The sequence below is a fragment of the Vulpes lagopus genome, chromosome 11, assembly GCF_018345385.1.
Source record: "Vulpes lagopus strain Blue_001 chromosome 11, ASM1834538v1, whole genome shotgun sequence".
Lineage (NCBI taxonomy): Eukaryota > Metazoa > Chordata > Mammalia > Carnivora > Canidae > Vulpes > Vulpes lagopus.
The window spans coordinates 94,031,906-94,051,602 of NC_054834.1; the positions used below are offsets into that span (position 1 = coordinate 94,031,906).

Sequence of the window (19,697 nt, forward strand, 5' to 3'; positions counted from 1 at the left end):
CATGATGTGCAGTTTTGCAGGTTATAATATGAACATATAATATGAACATATAAGGTTATAATATGAACATATATTTATTTCTAAATATTAGATAAAATATTATTACAGATATTATGTAAGCTATTCATAAAGCTCTTCAACTTTATTATTTAGGTTGACTCAGACATATCAGTAACAGGAATTAAAAGGTATTGCTTCAGCCTAATTGAGATATATTTAAATGCTTTACTTACAGAACCAATTTGGAACTTGAATTAATTCATCGGGGAGGCAATTTGTGTTCAGGTGGTGCAAGCACAGCTGGCAAAAGGTCTTGTTTAAGTAAGTAGTAAACAGTGCTAAATTTATAACATTTTTATTTTAAAAACATTTTTAATTATGTCATTTTTGAAAGCCTATACAGGCAAAGTGATCTTTTGATGTAGTTTCAAATCTATTTATGTTATAAATATTCAGTTTTAATGGTGATTAATGTGTTTTATGGGTAATCTTATACTTCATAGAATCATATGAATATTTAGCTCTTTCTATACTATGATTACTCAGTGTAAATAAATTCCATACCAATAGATCAGATTTACATGGGCTCAAAATTAAACAATATAGTATTCTTAGCTATAAAAAGTTACCTTCAAACTTAAATTCTTTTAGAAAAGTTGTACATTGGATTTAAGAAAATCTTTTTATAAATAATTTGTGTTGCCTACAGATTCCTGTAATAGATACAGTGCTGTTGTTATTAATGAAGGTATTTGTGCTGTATTTTGATGTGAGCATTAAAATATATTAAAACTATGGATGTTTGCTTTTATTAATGAATATACTTTATATTGTAAAATGAGCATGATTCTTTAATACTTTTTGTAAGTTTGAGAGAAGTTTTATTTGGAACTTAATGTAGATTTTTCTTTTTTTTTTTTTTTTAATGTAGATTTTTCATGAGCATGATTTTGAAGCTATCACTATTTAGCCAACAAGAAAATTAATGTGAATACTAGGGGTAATGTTACTTAATGTCAGGTATAGCTAGTTATTGGTCCCAAATCACTAGAGTTAAAATGTTACCTTAACATAATTGGTACAGGAAATAAAAATTGTTTAAAATACATAATATTTTCTTCTGAAAAATGATTATATTTTCTTAAATGCTAAAAATATTAGTAATTAAAAATTACCAACATACAGATTTTTCAAAAATATTCGTATTATTGTGAGAATATGTATGTGATTTTAGGATGATTTCAAAGCAAAGCTCTGAAGTACTTATTTTACTATTTTTAATTAATTAATTTTTAAGTGAGCTCCATGCTTTTCAGTGGGCATGGAGTCCAGCATGGGGCTTGAACTCATGACTAAGATTGAGACCTGTGCTGAGATCAGAAGTTGGATGCTAAACTGACTGAACCACCCAGATACCTTTTTTTGAAATTTTTAATGTTAAGGTACAAACTTATGTGAAGTTTCAACCGAGTTACTTTTAAAATTCTTACTAGTTGCATTAGATTTTGATATTTTATTTTGGGTTATCACTTGATTCCTAGAAATGTAAGGTTTTGGAAGTTATTTTTTACTGAATATTTAGTATTTACTGACTTTTGTATATCCTGAAACCATACATATACTCAGTCATTTAGTATTATGTTTTAAGGGAGAAGTTGTTGATACAAAGGAGTTTTAGCTTCTATACTGTGTGAATTAGCAAAAACTGTAAGTTCGCTTATTTAAGTTACTTTTTCTTATTAATTTATTCTTAATTGTTGTTTGGCATTGGCTATTAATATTCCAGAAACTGTTATATTAGAAAGCATTTAGTAAAGGAATTTCAGTTTTATGTTAAAAAACTCTACTTCATTTTTTTTTCCTCTGAGGTACTTAAATTTATCCAGAGACTTGTAAATAATGAATTTATACAGAATCTTAAAAATAGTAGTAAAAAATTCTAGCAGCAACTACTTCAATTATCATCCTTAATTTTAATTTCAATTATTAAATTGTTACTTCCACTTTCTTTTTATTTTCCTCTTTATGAACAAGCAATCATAATGTGCCGGTATAGAAAAGATCCTGATGAAGATCATCCTAAATCTAAATTTAATATGATTTTCAGTTTTCTTTTTCTTATGATTTATGTTAGTCCTTTTTTACCCCAACCTTATTGAAGTATGATTGACATATATAGTTGTATATATTTAGGTTGTACAACATGATGGTTTTTATTTTTATTTTCCATATGATTTATTATTGTTCAATTGCTTATACATTATCCTGATGTAGAATATATGTTGTATAAAATCCCACTGTTTTGCAAATGTAGAAATAAACTTAATATATTTGTTATTTACATAAGCCTAACTCAAACCTGATTTGTTGAAACCAGAACTTAAATTGATGGTGTGTCTTAGGACCTTAAATCAAATATTTCATTTTTTCCATCTTCTAGTAGAACTTTAATGATATTATTAAACAAAATTTCTCTCTTTTCTCTAGAGACTCCTCATAGGTCAGTATTTTCCTGTTTCTAATAATTGCTCTCTGTTTCCTCTTAAATATCTCATTTTTAAAGTCTTTTTATCTTTTCATAATATTTTGAGGAAAGAGTAAGAAAATGTTCCACTAATTAAGCCAATGATATGGAACTTACACTTTGGAGTAATGTTCCATTACAACTTCATGATAAAATTGAAGGTTAGTCAAGAAAACATAAATTTTGTCAAGAATGGCTTGAATAATGCCTGATAGATCCTTATGGATAGACACATATGTACACACACATACAGGGAGAGGGGGAGAAGATTGCTCTTTCTATAACAATGAAAGCGAAAAATATTACTGGCCAAATTTATATTGAAAAATAAAATAAAATTGTAGTAGAACGGTGTCATTCAGCACTTACATGTTCAAATTTTTTAAGAATTGAAGTAAAGTGACCAGTATCCAATCATAATAAAAGTTTATTCCTAAATATGTATCTGGGAAATCTTCCAAAGTAAAAAATGAGTAAAAGTAACAAAGCAGCACACTATGGTATTTTAATAATACCTTACATTTGTAGTTTTAAAGTTTGTGAAGTACTTTCACATAAATTATTTAGTCTTCGGAACGACCATGTGAAATAGGTGTTATCTCTTTTTCATGGAACAGGAAACTGAAGCTCAGAGTGATTGCCTTGCCAAGTCATACAACTGGAAAATATCAGAGCTTGCACTTGAACCCAGCCCTTCTGACTGTAAATTCAGTTATGTAAGACATATCCCTTGCCCTTAAGTATCCCAAAGGACATAAATTTTTAAGACATTTTACCCATGGACTTAGTAAAAAAACATCTTACTATATACTGTTGCCTTGGGATCTTTCCAGGCTATACCCACTAACACTCCTATGATTTTATATTTTCTTTTGTTAACCTTTCACTGAGTTTCCTATTTTTGTTTTGGGCCACTCCTTCAGATATTTTCTCAAGTCCTGATTCCTTCTTTCTTGAATACCAGTTGGGTTTCCTTTTATTTTTCACTAGTATACGACTGGTTCCCCCTTGTTTGAGATCATATTTAGCTGGTAAAATCAGTAAGGCTTTTGAACATGACATGGCATTTGAACAAGACTATAAAAGATAAGTGAGTTTAGGATTTTTGTTGCAAATTGGTATATACACTAAAAAATACCACCAATTTTGTTAGCAATAGATGTAGGACAAAACAGATACAAAAATTGAAGGCATGACCTTTTAATAAGAATAATGTTTTATTAAAATTAGTTAATTTCTTTATTTAAGTGATTTGAAGGTAGATATGGAGCACCATAGATTCCAATGAAGTTAACAGGCTTTCAACACTTTTTTGCCATGATGATCCTAGTGTATTTCTCAAGTAGAAATTGTTGAAAACAGTGGCTGGGGTAGGAGTGGAGGGAAGAGATGTCATTTGATAAATTGTTAATATTGAGGATAGTTTTTAAAAAAATATCTGTCTTTAGGTAAACAACATCTTTCTGTATCTTTGGTTCTGAGGCTATCTGCATATTACTGTAGTTTAAGAAGCCACAGTTCACATTACAAATGAATTTCATGATTTTATAGAGAGATTAAAAATCAAACTTTAGTCGAGAGGTTATGGCAGACCTTTCCTTTGACATTTTCATTGCGGGGCTCTAACTTAATTTTGATATAATTTATGATCTCATCAAGAAATGATGCATGTGGTGAATAACTGCCCCTATTTGTTATTTATAGGAAGCAATCCAGCTTAGATATATGCAGGCAATTTAAAATAATTTTAATTGCTTGAAGAATGAATTTTGGTTGATTTCAGAGTTAGAAGTACTATTTGATGTTGACTTCATCCTACTGTAAGACTGCATGAAGATATTGTTGAGTAGGATCACAAAATTCCTTCTAAGTAGTTTGACCTTGTTCTCTAACAGTGGTAAAATTCTGATATCTATGGTTTATTAAGGTCTATTATTAGATTTAAAAATTATGAATCCTACAAATGAGTTGAATCACAATTTTGTTCTATTCTTTTTGTTACCCCATAAAATTTGGTGGAAAATTTGGCCACCAAATCATTATAACAGTCAAAATGTGTAAATTAATATAAAAAATATAGAAATTGCCTCCTGATTGTATTCTTTATGAATAGGCAGATGATTTGGGAGCAAGTTGTTTTGCCTCATGGATTCATTCTCTCTTCCTTGTACCCAACCAAAAGATTGTTGTAAGAACTCAGTATCAGGTCTTCATACCTTATAAATTTTGATGTTACTATTTCTACTATTTCAACACTACCTTTATCAAATTTGTGTACAGATATGTGTGGGTAAGGAGACCAGATGCAAGATAAAAGTTAATTTTTAGGTCAGCCTTTTTTAAAAGGGCTTAACAGATGTTCTATTGTCTTGTTCAGAGATGAGGTGAGATAAGAATGGGATTTATTCCCAAAGATTGATATAGTTTATCTATTGGGAGCAAAATACATTGTTAATTTGGGGAAGCCTGGATTAGAGGGATAAGGGTATGTCTTAAAAATCTGAGCTAAAAGAAGTGGCTTTCTTCTTTAAAGCCATTCTGACGTTTCTATGTTTTGTGGCCAGGTAGCCAAACCTTCCTTAATTTATGATTTGTATATTCCAGGAACTAGGTACCACAGTTAATAATTTTCACTATCAGGGCATGGGGGTCCTCAGATCTTCTTAGGTTTAGGGCAGGGCATCTCCTTTCTTCTGGACTATGATTAGAACTCCTGCTCCTCAGTTTTAAATGAGTTACTCAAATAAGAACTGGATTCATGGAGTGTGTCCTTTTTGGCAAGGAGGAAATTGGGATTCCTAAGAACCAATGTTTTCTTTACCTTTCCTATTACTACCTATGTGTAAAAGTAGTTTTGTAACTCTCCCCATATTGTTCCAAGCAATGTTATAAATGTAAAGTGGTAGGGTGCCAGTCATTTAAACCTTAAAAGTAGAAGGAAAACAGTTCCATGAAATTAATACTAATGCTATGATACCTGAGGTGACCAGAGAGTGATAGCATAGTGTGCCTGGGAATAGAGACATAGGAACTCGGGGAGGCAGGAGAAGAAAACAGCATGGAAAGCAGGAAGGTACTAAAGATAGCGTTTTCCTTTCACATTTTCCCATACTCACAAGGGGGAATAAAACATCTTCTAAGCAAAGCTCTGCTTATTTTTTTTATTTTTTATTTTTTTAGCTCTGCTTATTTATCCCCAATCTTGTATGTGCCTTCATTGACTAGAAGCAACATAGGATACAGTGCTGGAAGGAGCATTGAGTTGTAAGATCTGGATTTAGTCCTGTTTGTTATCTTTTGGACTTTAGGAAAGTCACCTAATTTTTTACCTTATTGTGAAAATGGGGATGATGATAGCTGTGCTGACTATCTGACATAACTATCGTGGTTAACTTAAGAAATTAAATGGTAAAAAATAAAACAAAAGTATATATACACATCTATGTACATACATTAACATCTAGTTTATATATGAAACTGAAGTATTTTATATATATTATTTTCTTATTACCAAATTTTTTCTTGACCCTTCAAAATTCCTACCATGATTGATACTTTCTTCCCTGCTCTGCCTTACATGGAGTGATGAGGAATGGAATGGGGCAAGATGAGTCAGCTCCTGTCGCCCCATGACGTGAACTTTCTGTTTCTTGGGAACCAGAGCTGCAGATCTTCCTTTCTTCTTAGAGTTGTTCCCAGACTTTATTTGAGGAGCCTTTTCCTATCTTTCTGTAGCTAATTTCTTGGGTGTGTAGAGGAACTAGGGTTAGCTGACTCAGCTCTAAAAGGAGTATACCTACACCTAGTGTATTCACCTTGGATAAATTGGTCAGAACCATTTCCTTACTTTGATTGGTAATTTATAGAGAAATTGATAGTTTTTTTCACCCCTGTGGTAGTTCAGAGAATCATTTGGCTAATTGTTTTTTTCATTGACAGTTATTTAATCAGGGATAACTGCACTGATAGGACTAAAATCTTGAATGATCTGAAACACAGACGCAGTTAAGGTTTACTATAAGTAAATTTTAACAGTGGTACAATTTAACATGGAACCAACTTATGAAAGTCTTTAGGACAACTCCTTAATATATATTTCTGTCTTAATGACATGAGTTCTACTAAGAAGTAATCTACCAGTTTTAGATTGCTGGTTATTTTAATATTGATAAAGATTGAAGGAATTGTTAAAACTTACCTTTTTCTTCCAGCTAAGAGTTCTTATAATTAAGTCATAGGGTGTTTTTTTTTGTTTGTTTGTTTTTTGTTTTGTTTTTTTAAGGACAAACCAGTCTTTCAGTGGTGTTTTCTGTTTTAGTAAGGACATGTCTGTCTTGTGATGAAGCACATTATAATGCTTTAGATTTGTCACAGTTATAAAGAAGTTGATTTGGTATTACAGAAAATAGAATTCTTTGTCCCAAGTGAGTTGTCAGAACAACCAACAGGGGGAAGAAGATGGTGGGAGCAAATAGGTCAAGCACTGCTCTAGTTGTTAGAGTTGAGAGCTTAGTCTCTTTGGGGCAATAAAATTAGAGCTGATTAATTGGCCTACTTCTTGGTTACTGAGCCAGTGTGTCATTATGACAGAAAAGGAAGAGTATAAATCCTTCATGAATTTTATGCTTATATTGTATGATTTTTTTTTATAGGATTGCTGATTTATTCATAATATTCAGCATACTTAAACAAAATCTTGCTATATACCAAGCACTACGCTAGCCTAGGAAGTACAAAAGAGGAAAGGACACAATAGTCTTCTTCAGGGAGCTCTCACCATTAATGGGAAAGAAAAACCTGTGAAAATAATTACAGGACTATATAAGAAGTGATAAAATAGAATTAACTCAAGGTATAGATAATGTATAAAGCAAGGAATGGTTACATCTGTCTCAGTTATGGTATTAGTGAAAACTTTACAGAGGACCATTTGAACTAGCTCTTGAAAGATGAATCAAGTTTGCCTGGAGAATAAGAATGTACTATTCTAGGCTGAGAGAACAGCTTGCAGAGACAGAGTGAGACAACATGACACACTGGGGAATACTTGGAAAGAAGAGGAAAGAAGGTTAAGAAATAAAAGTTAGAGGTTAGCTCATGAAGGGCTTTCAAAATCTGTTCCTTCAGTGGTTTTTACCAGCCAGTTATGAGATAATGTGATGGACTTACTGTTTCCAAGGATTGGGAGAGAGTGAAATGAAAGGCCTGAAGCTGAATGAGCATTCTTGAGTAATCCAGTTGAGAAATGATGTAGCGGTGGAGTGAAGCAGAAGAGGATGGATCATAGGAGGTAGAACCTATGGGACTGATAATCAGTTTTCTTTGGAGGGCAAGGATGTTGGATTTGAGTTCCCAAGTATTTTGTTTTGTTTTGCTTGTTTTGGGTTTTGTTTGTTTGTTTGTTTGTTTGGTGTTTGTAAGGGCAGTGATATCATTCCCCCAAATAGGAACTATAAGAAGAACTGAACTTTGCATCCCAGATAACATTGGGCTATATAATCAGTTTATTTTTGGATATATTGATTTTGTGGTGCCTTTTGAACATTGAAGAGCTAGAGAAATTTGTGAATTGTAAACATAAGTAGACATGGAAGTTAAATTTGTTGAAGTAGTATGTGCAGAATGAGAGGGAAAGAGAACCAAAGAAGGGCTCCTTTTTCTTTCCTTGTGGAGAATGTTACCTTTTAACGTTTAACAGAGGAAGAACACATAAAAGTAACTGAGAAGCAACTAGGGTAGAACCAGGGACGAGTAGTACCAAAAGTTCAGGGGAAGAGAGAGAAGAGACTTAAAAATATATATATTAATATTTTTTGTGGAGTAGTTTTATGTGGAGACCTGATATTTGTAATGCCATAATTTCTGATTTTAATTGTGATATCTCAAGTTTAGAAATATTAAATTTATTATTTGGAATTTATTCTTGCAAACTTTATATATATATATATGCACATATATATATATATGTAAGCACACCTATCTACACACTACAGATATATGCTATTACTATAACTATTATTGCTATATAACAGACCAGAAAGGTGGTATTATTCCTATTTTACAGATAATAAAACTAAGGTTTTTTTGTCCAAGAACATATGATCAGTATAGAGCTTGGATTCTTGTCTCCTATACACACGTTGAAATCTAGCACACCTCTAAATAAATTTAGTGATGTTTCTCATTTCTGAAATGCTTTTATAAATGTGGTTCTAGAATTTTAAAACATGTTGTTCCGGAAAAGAAGTTATCTATTTTTTTTTTTTTTTTACTGTTGTTATTCAAGATTTAATAATATGATTTCTTGATATAATTATTTTTCAACTTTTTTTTTTAATTTTTTTTTTTAAATTTTTTATTTATTTATGATAGTCACAGAGAGAGAGAGAGAGAGAGGCAGAGACACAGGCGGAGGGAGAAGCAAGCTCCATGCACCGGGAGCCCGATGTGGGATTCGATCCCGGGTCTCCAGGATCGCGCCCTGGGCCAAAGGCAGGCGCCAAACCGCTGCGCCACCCAGGGATCCCTATTTTTCAACTTTTAAAATATCATACAAACAGTTGATATTTTAGATGTTTTTGGGGGTGCCTGGCTGGCTCAGTCGGAAGAGCATGCAACTCTTGATCTTGGGGTTGTGAGCTTGAGCCCCGTGTGGATGTAGAGATTACTTAAAGAAATAAAACTTTAAGAAATGTTTTCCCATTAGTTTTAGTTTTTAACTTTTTGATTATGACATAGGTTCTCCTTTTCCTATATCTACTACTGTCAATATTTGTTTTAGTATAAGAAATATTTTTTACTGCTAAGTGAGAATTTATTCTTATTGATAGATAGCCCTCAGACTAAATTTTGAAAACATAGAATAAATAATGAAAGGTATTGATTGTTATTTGGCCAATTCTCTGTTTCCTACTGAAGTTACTTGCAATTTCTAGCATTGTTTTTCAAAGATAGATGTACCTCATTAGATATTCTTCAGCTCTAAAGTCAGCAAAAGACTCTTGTTATATATTGTATTAATAACTTTAGAAGATACTTCATGGTTACAGCATCAGTTTTCCATAACAGTGGAAAGGGATGTTCGTGTTAGGAAAGGAATTTTGCGTTTTTCTTTCAATCATAAAACCCCCAAGGAGAACGAGAGTGGTAGAAATAGCAAGGAAGTGGCAAATCTTCAACTGTATTCTTAGCTTTTCCAGTAAGTAATAAGGTGATCAGGCAAGGTTCTTCTTCCTTTCTTTGGGTCTTTTTCCTCATCTGCAGAAATGAGGACATAGAAGAGATGAAAAAGTTTCCTTCAACGTTTGTATTTCTTTAATTATGGTAGAGGTCAGGAAAATAGATAAATTGCAGCATTTTTTTTCTATGCCACCATAGTTTCAATGCAAAACAAGTTAGTAAAATTGCAACTTATATGCTTTTGATTAAATCAGAAAAACTCCCTGATAATTGACTTTCATCATGAAAGGAAATACTAAAAACAGCTCTTTAATTCATTTAATACCTATGTAAAAAAATCTAAAACTCTTCACCTTGCAATTTGAGTTAATATTTTTCCATTCAAGGAATTCATGTCGTTTTTTTGTTTTTGTTTTTGTTTTTTAAAAAACACTTTCAGGTTTTAGAGACTTTTGCTATAAATTATGTACTTGGGAGAAACAATCTTTTATGTGGAATTGAATTGAAATAAAATGACCAGTATATCTTTCATCATTTTATTTCTCTGCTGAAAACATTCCTGTTGTCAGTGGTATTAGTTGAATCAGTTTACTGAAAAACTGGAAATCTGGGAAACTTAACTGTTCTCAAAACTGGGGATAACAATATTACCTACCTGGTAGAATTTTTGTGAAAAGTAATTGAGGTAATCTATATTAAATGATTTCAAAATAGCGCTTGACATGTAACAAATACTCAGCTAATGTGGACTATTAGTAGGATGAAGAAATTTTAAGAAAGGCTTTATACTGTACGTTGACTTGCTGCATGAGGTGAAGCAGGTTAAGGTATTTACATTCTATTTGTTATAGAGAGATGAGATTGAAACTTACAGTTATGTCCAGTGTTAAGATTCAGTTCCCCTGCCCACCTCCTATTTTCTCTACCTGCTCCAGAGTGGAATACTTACTTTGTTCATCTTATAGCACTCATATGTCTTACAAAAGCTTCCCAAAACTACAGCTACTACTACTATTACCCCTTCTATTGCTATACGACCCCACACAAAAATCATATTGGTGGATCTTAAATTAATCTAAAATATATTGATTTCTAAGTTAGTTGCCTTGAGAAGTAAAACCTTGTTTTGTTTTGATTATTTTAATTTAGAGAATAAGTGACAATATACTTGTGTTATTTGGCTTTTTTTCTGTCTGATTATAAGAGTTAATTTTAGTCATATGTCAGAAAGTATTATCTGACTTTCTAAAAAATGACTTTTTGAGTCACATATGTTTTTGAATATTTGTGACAGGATAATCTAATCCATTCCTTATCATTTTTGCCACCAAAAAAGGACATGTGATATGAAAGTAAAATTTAGGATTTTCTTCTGAATGATTTAAAAAAATGTTTTTTAAGGTTTTATTTATTTATTCATAGAGACAGAGAGAGAGAGAGAGGCAGAGACATAGGCAGGAGGAGAAGCAGGCTCCATGGAAGGAGCCCGACATGGGACTCGATCCAGGGTCTCCAGGATCATGCCCTGGGCTGCAGGCGGCGCCAAAGCACCGCGCCACCGGGGCTGCCTTGATTTTAAAATTTTAAAGAAAAAGTCTTTTTTCCCCAAATGTCATGAACAGAATTTTGTTGAAAGCTAAGACTTGGGACCAAGCTGGGTGGCTTGGCTCAGGGCGTGATCCCGGGGTACCAGGATCGAGTCCCACATTGAGCTCCCCGCGAGGAGCCTGCTTCTCTCTCTGCTTATGTCTCTGCTTCTCTCTGTGTGCCTCTCATGAATAAATAAATAAAATCTTAAAAAAGAAAAAGTTAAGACTTGTAGATTATTATAGTTTAGACAGAAGAAATGAAAACAGCTGGAATAATTGTTAAGTAATATTGTTTTATTTCAGTTTTTTTCTTCACGTTGAATCAAAAGATAGTGAAGTCACAATTCAGTCTAAAGAGGATACAGGGGAAGATATTACATAAAGAATTTTATCTAACAGTGATTTATGTCGATGTCATTGTCAGTATCACTCAGATTAGGGTATTGATAATAGTAAATCTTCGTTAGGAGATGGCCACAAGAGTGCCAATTGTCAAATCTGATGCATAAAGCCAAGGAAAAGTAGGTCTGTGACAGGAGACGAGGAAGACAAACCATTCCAGTATTAAGATTGAGCATAAGGTTAGTCCAGATTCCAGTAGAAATTATTTGGATATATATTTCAGAATTTACCTTAAAAGAAAGTGTGAAGTAGTTGATACTTAAACTTGGTGAATTATAATTAGGAGGATGGAAAATATTTCCATGTGAATTAGCTAGAAATTTTGTCTGAATTTTGCTCTGGAAGGATTACGTGAACTTTCTAATTACCCTTTTTTCATTTTGTTTAGATCAGCTGTTCCATGTATTAGCCTTGCACATGCGACTTTATAGCATTGATTCTGAGTATAACCCTTGGAGAAAGCTTACGCAATTAGTAGAAGAGGTGAACTCACAGTAAGTATTATTGAGAGATTAAAGTCAATTAAAACTGTTTTTGAGAAACAGGTCAAGTATTAAAATAGTAAAATTCTTTATGAATGTGTGAATTTTCCTTATTAAACACAGAAATATATTAAAAAATAAAAAATGTTTACCATTATACTTTCTGTAAAAATTGCCTAACAATTCATACCATCTGAGAAAATGTTTAAAAGAATCCCATTAATTTTTATGCAGTTAAAAAGTTTGAATGGAGGTGCACAATGGCTGATTGCCCTTCTTTTTATGTCAGAATTGATCAGTGGGTTCAGGTAACCTTAGTCTGATCCCTTTACTGTAAAGTTCCCCATCAGTCACACCCAGTATTGTAACCCCTGATGATTCATTCCTGCCTAAATCTGGTATTTCATTAGATACTTGAAAAGAGTGATTTAAAACAAAACAAAACAAAACAAAACAAAACAAAATCTCACTTCTGATTTATTAGCTAGGAATGATTTTTTAATTTATGGGAAAACTTCCCCATATCATCTATTTGGTTACCCTGAAGTATAGTTTGGTAGGATGAATGCTTGATTTTTCCCAGTTTATAAATTTTCAAAGAAATGAATTGATGCTGTAGCAACTTCCAGTGGTGACCAAAAAGTCGTGGTTATTTATTTGATGATCTTATCATTTTTATGTATTTGATGTGTTCACTCCATTTTTGCCATTCTTCTTTCCAATGCAAATTGTCCTACTTTATTATTTTTATTGAAGGATAATTGCATCAAAACTACGCGTATATCATAGACATTCAGTATTTTTGTACGTTACAAAATGATCTCCACCATAAGTCTAGTTACCATCTGCCGCTATACAAAGTTACTGCAATATTGACTATAGTCCCTATGTTGTATATCCCCATGACTTATTTTATAACTAGAAGTTTGTACCTCTTACTCCCCTTCACCTATTTCACCTATCCTCAACTTCTTTCCACTTTAGTAACCATCAGTCTGTTTCCTCTGTGAGTCTATTTCTGTTTTGTTTTGTCCGCTTGCTTGTTTTGTTTTTTAGATTCCAAATAAGTGAGACCATACAGGATTTGTCCATCTGACTTAACTTCACTTAGTGTAATACCTTCTAGGTCCATCCATGTTGTCACAAATGGCATGATTTCATTCTTTTTTTATGGTTGCGTGTGTGTGTGTGTGTGTGTGTGTGTACACACACACACACATATTTGACATCTTTTATCCATTCATCTATCGATGGACACTTAGGTTGCTTCCATGTCTTGCTATTGTAAATAATGCTGCAGTGAACCAGGGGTGCATATATCTCTTCACTAGTGCTGGCGAGATTGTGGAGAAAAGGGAACCCTTACACATTGTTAGTGTAGCCACTATGGAGGTTCTTCAGAAAATTGAAAATAGAACTACTGCCATACGATCCAACAATTCTGCTTCTAGGTATTTACCCAAAGAAAGTAAAAACACCAATTCGAAGACGTGTATATTGCTCCCTTTTAGGTTAGTGAGAATCCCTGTGTATTTTTACATGATCCAAGTAGTCTTTGATAATATCCCTGCTTTCTGGCACAATAAGTTAATGTAGGCTTATTTTGTACATTTTGCACTCTCTACCTGGCATCAGCCATTTTTCTGTGTAGTTCCTTTTAATGGGAAATGGTATTTAGAGATCACAATCAGGATGATAAGGGGTATTTATAGCTATTGTATTATCATAATTATTTTTAGGCTTGTAGGCCATTCCAGTGGACAGAGCTAGGATCTCTCTCTCTCTCTCTCTCTTAAAAAGATTTATTTATTTTTAGAGAGAGAGACAGAGAGAGAGCAGACAAGAGGAGAGACAGAGGGGGAGGGAGAATGACAAGCAGACTCTGTACTGAGTGTGGAGCCAGATACACAGGGCTTGATCTCAGAATCAAGATCATGACCTGAGCTGAAATCAAGAGTTGGTCACTTAACCAACTGAGCCACAGATGCCCCAGAAATTAGTCTCTTTCTCTTTCTCTCTTTTTTAGTGAGAAAAAGATCTTTAGTTCTTACTGGTATTTGTAATTCAAATGGAAGATTGCAAAGTTATATTTTATTTCTTAACTTTTTTGTCATGTGCATCTTTTTTCTCTTATTTTGAAAATCTAGGTTCACAATGATACTAACTCTATTATTACTTCCATCACCTACAGTATAACTATAATTATTTTTAAAATGCTATTACTACTGACTCTTAAGTTCTTTTGACCTAGAATATAGGGATATACAGGCAAAATACTGTTTTTAAGTCATTTGAAGTAACTTTTATTCTTGTGTTGTTATGCCATCAACTTGATTTATAGTGAGACTCATTTGCCTCAGTATTTAAAGATTGCCTTTTTTCCCCTTGATTCGTTAACCTTAATTTTATAAAACTTAAATTTTTCCTAATGAAAAACTATGTGATCAATTCAGAGACCTCTATCTTACATTCATGCCTGTTTCCATTTCTTTTTGGGAACTTTTTATCTGTTGCCCACTTCTAAACATTGAGTTTTTAGTCTTTTTCCTCTTCATTTAAAAAACATGTTTATGGATTATGGATATTAGCCCTTTGTATTATAAGTTGCAAATATATTTCATTAGATTGTCAAATGTGTTTTTACTTTATGATTTTTTGCCATCCAGTTTTTTAAATATATTAATCTTTTCAATTATTAATTCTGCCATTTGACTTACCTTCACTCAGGTCTTATCCCACTCCCTGATTATAAGGAAATTCACTTAGGTTTTCTTTTCCTATCCCTTTTTTTAATTGAGATACAATTGATGTACATTATGTTAGTTTCAGGTATAATGAAACTAATTACAACATAATGATATATTTGTATATGTTGTGAAATGATCACCATAGTATGTCTAGTTAACATCCGTCACTGCACATAATTACAAACCTTTTTCTAATGATGAAAATTTTTAAGATTTATTCTCTTAGCAATTTTTAAAAAAGATTTATTTATTTATTCATGAGAGACACAGAGGCAGAGGGAGAAGCAGGGAGCCCCATGAGGTTCTTGATCCCAGATCCCAGGATCACGCCTTGAGCCAAAGGCAGACACTCAACCGCTGAGCCACCCAGGTGTCCCTCTCTTAGCAACTTCTAAATTTACAACACACTATTATTAACTATAGTCACCATGCCATACACTATACCTCCATGACTTATTTATTTTAACCTGGAAGTTGATACTATTTGACTACCTTCACCCATTTTGCTCACTTACCATCGACCATCTTTGACAACCACCAATTTGTTCTTTGTATCTGTGAGTTCATTTCTTAAAAAATATTCCACCTGTAAGTGAAGTCATATGATATTCGTCTTTCTTTGTCTGATTTATTTCACTTAGCGTAATGCCCTCAGGGTCCATCCTTATTGTCAGAATGATAGGGTTTCCTTCTTTTTATGGCTGAATAATATTCCTCCGTGTGTGTGTGTGTGTGTGTGTGTGTGTGTGTGTGTGTGTGTGTGATATTTTCATTATCCATTCATCCATTGATTGATACTTAGATTGGTTTCCATGTCTTGGTGATTGTAAATAATGCTGTAGTGAACATGAGGGTGCATATATTTTTTTGAGTTAGTCTTATTTCCTTTTGATAAATATCCAGAAGTGGAATTGCTGGATCATTTGGTAGTTGTATTTTTAACTTTTTGAGGAACCTCCATACTATTTGCTATAATGGCTGTACTAGTTTACCTTTCCACCAACAGTGCACAAAGGTTCCTTTTCTCCACATTCTTGTCAATACCTAGTTTTTCTTTTTGATAATAGCCATGTTAACAGTAGTGAAGTTATATCTCATTGTGGTTTTGATTTGCATTTCCCTGATGATTAGTGATGCTGAACACCTTTTTAATACCTGCGGGTCATCTATGTCTTCTTTGGGAGAATGTCTGTTCAGATCCTCTGCCCATTTTTTAATTGACTTGGTTTTTTTGCTATTGAGTTGTATGAATTCCTTGTATATTTTGGATATTTACCTCTTATCAGATGTACGATTCTTCTAATACATCTATGACTTCAGTTTTTACATTTAGATCTCTATTTGGAATTTATCATATCTGATAAGAGAAATGGATCCAATTTTATTTTTTTCCATATAGCTACCAGATGTTTATTGCTTTGCCTCCCCTACAATAGTATATTAAAAAAAAAAACAACTATCAAAAAAAAAAAAAAAGGAAAGGAAAGAAAGGTGAGAAAACACTTTGTTTTCTGGTGTGGAAAGATCTGCATCAAAGTACAATGTTAAGAGATAAATACAGGAGAAAAAAATGTGTACATTATGCCACTACTTGTATAACCAAGTAGGGCTCAGAAAATTCATTTGTATTTGCTTGTTAAAGCAAACCAGACCCATACATGGCTGGATAGTGAATTTATAGCAAGCATAAATGGCACCAAGGAACAGTAAGGGAAGCATAGACTTTATAATAAATAATGCTGGGTTAATTGGATAGTTTTATGAGAAGTAATTAATATTGACCCCTATCTTCATACAGAAGCTACTCACATTTTGCCCATTGTTTCAGAAATGTCCTAGAAATGTAAATGCAGTGCACAGAAAATTCAAGATTGTGCTTGAGTTTATTATAATTTAATGAATTCATAAACTATAAAAATGAGATCAAATATGAGGGGGAAAAATCAGGTGTCATACCTCTTTAATTTCCTTTAATCTAAAATTGCTCCCAACTTTTTCTTTGTCTTTCATGACATTGACTTTTTTTTTTTTTTTTAAAGAGTTCAGGCCAATTATTTTGTAGAATCCTTCAATTAATTTCTGTTCAGTAGTTCTTATGGTTAGATTCAGGTTATGAACTTTTGGCAGAAATACCACAGAAGTAATCTTTTTAGTGTATCATATTAGGAGGTACATGCTGTTGATTTGTGTTGTTATTGACGATAATGACTCTGATCACTTGATTAATGTGGTATCTGCCGGGTTTTGCCACTGTAAAGTTATTGTTTTGTCCTTTGTAATTAGTAATTACCTTTGTTTTCTGGAGAGATACTTTGAGGTTATGAATATGTTTTGTGTGTATGTTTTGTGTTTATAGACAAAATTAGCAAGCTATGAGTATTTTGTATGTTATGGCTAAGGAAAGTCACTTTTCTTGACAGTCGCTAGTAATTTTCTTTTCTAGATAGACCTGCATACTCAAGGGCAGTAATGGTGTGCAAGTAAAGTATCAGAAGACCTAATTCTGAGTCTAAAGATGTTTGGCAATCCAAAGATTTCCTAAGTGTAGTATTGATGAATTAAAAGTTTTAAAGACTAGACATAGGTACTGTGCTTTCAATAATACTTTTTGTCAGATGTGTTCTTATCAACCTCTAAGATTTAATATCCACTAGGTTAGTTAGTAAATGCTATGAAAACTTATCCAGTGATTATTTTATGCTAGGTATTTTGGTGTTTTGCATATATATAATCTCATTTAATCATCACCATAATTGTATATACTAGGTACCATTGTTATCCCATGTTTTACAGATGAAGAACCTGAGGTTTAGAAAATTAATTGGGGTGCCTGTGTGGCTCAGTCGGTTAAGCATCCGACTTTTTTTTTTTTTTTAAGATTTTATTTATTTTTTCATGAGAGACACACAGAGAGAGGCAGAGACACAGGCAGGGGGAGAAGCAGGCTCCATGCAGGGAGCCTGATGTGGGACTTGATCCCGGGACTCCAGGATCACGCCCTGGGCCGAAGGCAGGTGCTAAACCGCTGAGCCACCCAGGGATCCCCAGCATCCTACTCTTGATCTCAACTCAGGTCTTGATCTCAAGTTCATGACTTCAGGCTCCACACTGGGCTGCACTCTGGGTATGGAGTCTAGGAAAGAAAGGAAAGAAAGGAAAGAAAGAAAAGAAAGGAAAGAAAGAAAGAGAAAGAAAGAAAGAAAGAAAGAAAGAAAGAAAGAAAGAAAGAAAGAAAGAAAAGAAAAGAAAAGAAAAGAAAGAAAAGAAAAGAAAAAAGAAAGAAAGGAGGGAAGGAGGGAAGGGAAGGAAGGGAAGGAAGGGAAGGAAGGAAGGAAGGAAGGAAGGAAGGAAGGAGAAAGAAGAAAAGAAAGGAAGGAAAGAAAGAAAGAAAGAAAGAGGAAGGAAGGAAGAAAAGGAAGAAAAGAAAAGGAAGAAAAGGAAGAAAAAAGAAAGAAATTAACATGGTTTTTAGGTGCACACAACTGTTAAGGAATAGAGTTGGCATTTGAATCCGCATCTTTCTGATTCAAGGGCCTAAGTTCTTAACTATTACTCTTTGTTTCCTTTCTTTGTAGTAAGAGATCTGAGCAATTTCTGAAAATTGTGGTTGATTTTTTCCCTCCTATATTTGTTCTCATTTTATGGTTCCTTAATAGAATGTAGAATGAACTATTAATTTATAATATTATAGTTTGTTATAATATGACATTGTGTTTATTAGCTATAAGATTTTTTAATATTCTATTTTCTCACTTTTAATACTTTCCCAACATAAAATTTTACGTCTAATGATATGGGTTTCTCATATAACCCTCTTGAAAGTTATTTTTTCATTTCCTTTTAACCTCATTGTGTTGATAATTACTTTGGTTTTTAAAAAAAAATGGAAAATCAAGGTATTAACTCTAACCCACCTGTTTCCTCTTATCCATAGAGTTAATAGTGATATACAGTTTCTATAATTTGGATTTTAAAGATTATTTTAAAACTTTAAGAAATAGAAACAATTATTTTAAGATTTTCTTATATTTTAAAATATTAAACATTAAAAGGATAGTTATCACAATGATGGCATTAAACCCCACACTCAGAATTTTTGGTTTTCTTTCTACAATGACGTATATTCATTCATTCACTCATTCATTCTGATTATGTGCCTGCTGTGTGCCAGCAAAAATCCATTTCTGTGTCTTCAGAATGATTGTTGTTGTCTTAGCAGGCTACAAACTCCAGGCTATTATTATTTTTGTAATTTTTTTCTGATTATAAAAATTACATTTATTTTACAGTGTTTGGAATGTGCAAAAATGGTGAGAAAAAATGAAAGAATCTAAAATCTTATAACCCATATGTTATATATATAGTTTATTACAATTTAATGAATTCATGAAATATAAAAATGAGATCAGATATGAGGGGGAAAATCAGTCCTGTTTTCTGGGAATTCTTCTAACATTGGTAGCATTGGAGACATTTATTTCCAGTTTCTTTTTTTCTTTAGATATATTACGAATTTTAAAGTATCATTTGAATCATGCTGTTTTAGAATCTGCTTTTTAAAATTAACACAAAACAACCAAATTCCCACATCATTAAAAATTCTTTGACATACCTAGTTTATAGATTTTATAGATATCACTAGTTTGATAGATTAAAAAAATGGGATCTCAAAGTAATAGAAATTTGTTTAATTTCTGGTAGAGTTAACTTCGTATAAATATTTCACGTTTATTAACTATTTGTATACATTCTTTGTGAATTATATGTTGAGAAC

At 32.6% G+C, this 19,697-nt stretch overlaps 1 protein-coding gene across 6 annotated transcripts in view; it reads left to right on the forward strand.

Moving 5' to 3' along the window:
- UBR3 (ubiquitin protein ligase E3 component n-recognin 3) overlaps positions 1-19,697 on the forward strand; it is a 233,161-nt gene that overhangs the window by 162,186 nt on the left and 51,278 nt on the right. For all 6 annotated transcript variants that reach the window (XM_041723097.1, XM_041723098.1, XM_041723102.1 and 3 more), the window contains 2 exons: positions 236-321; positions 12,083-12,188. In XM_041723097.1, the coding sequence (XP_041579031.1) occupies positions 236-321; positions 12,083-12,188 (192 nt within the window). The remainder of the gene's footprint in view (positions 1-235; positions 322-12,082; positions 12,189-19,697) is intronic.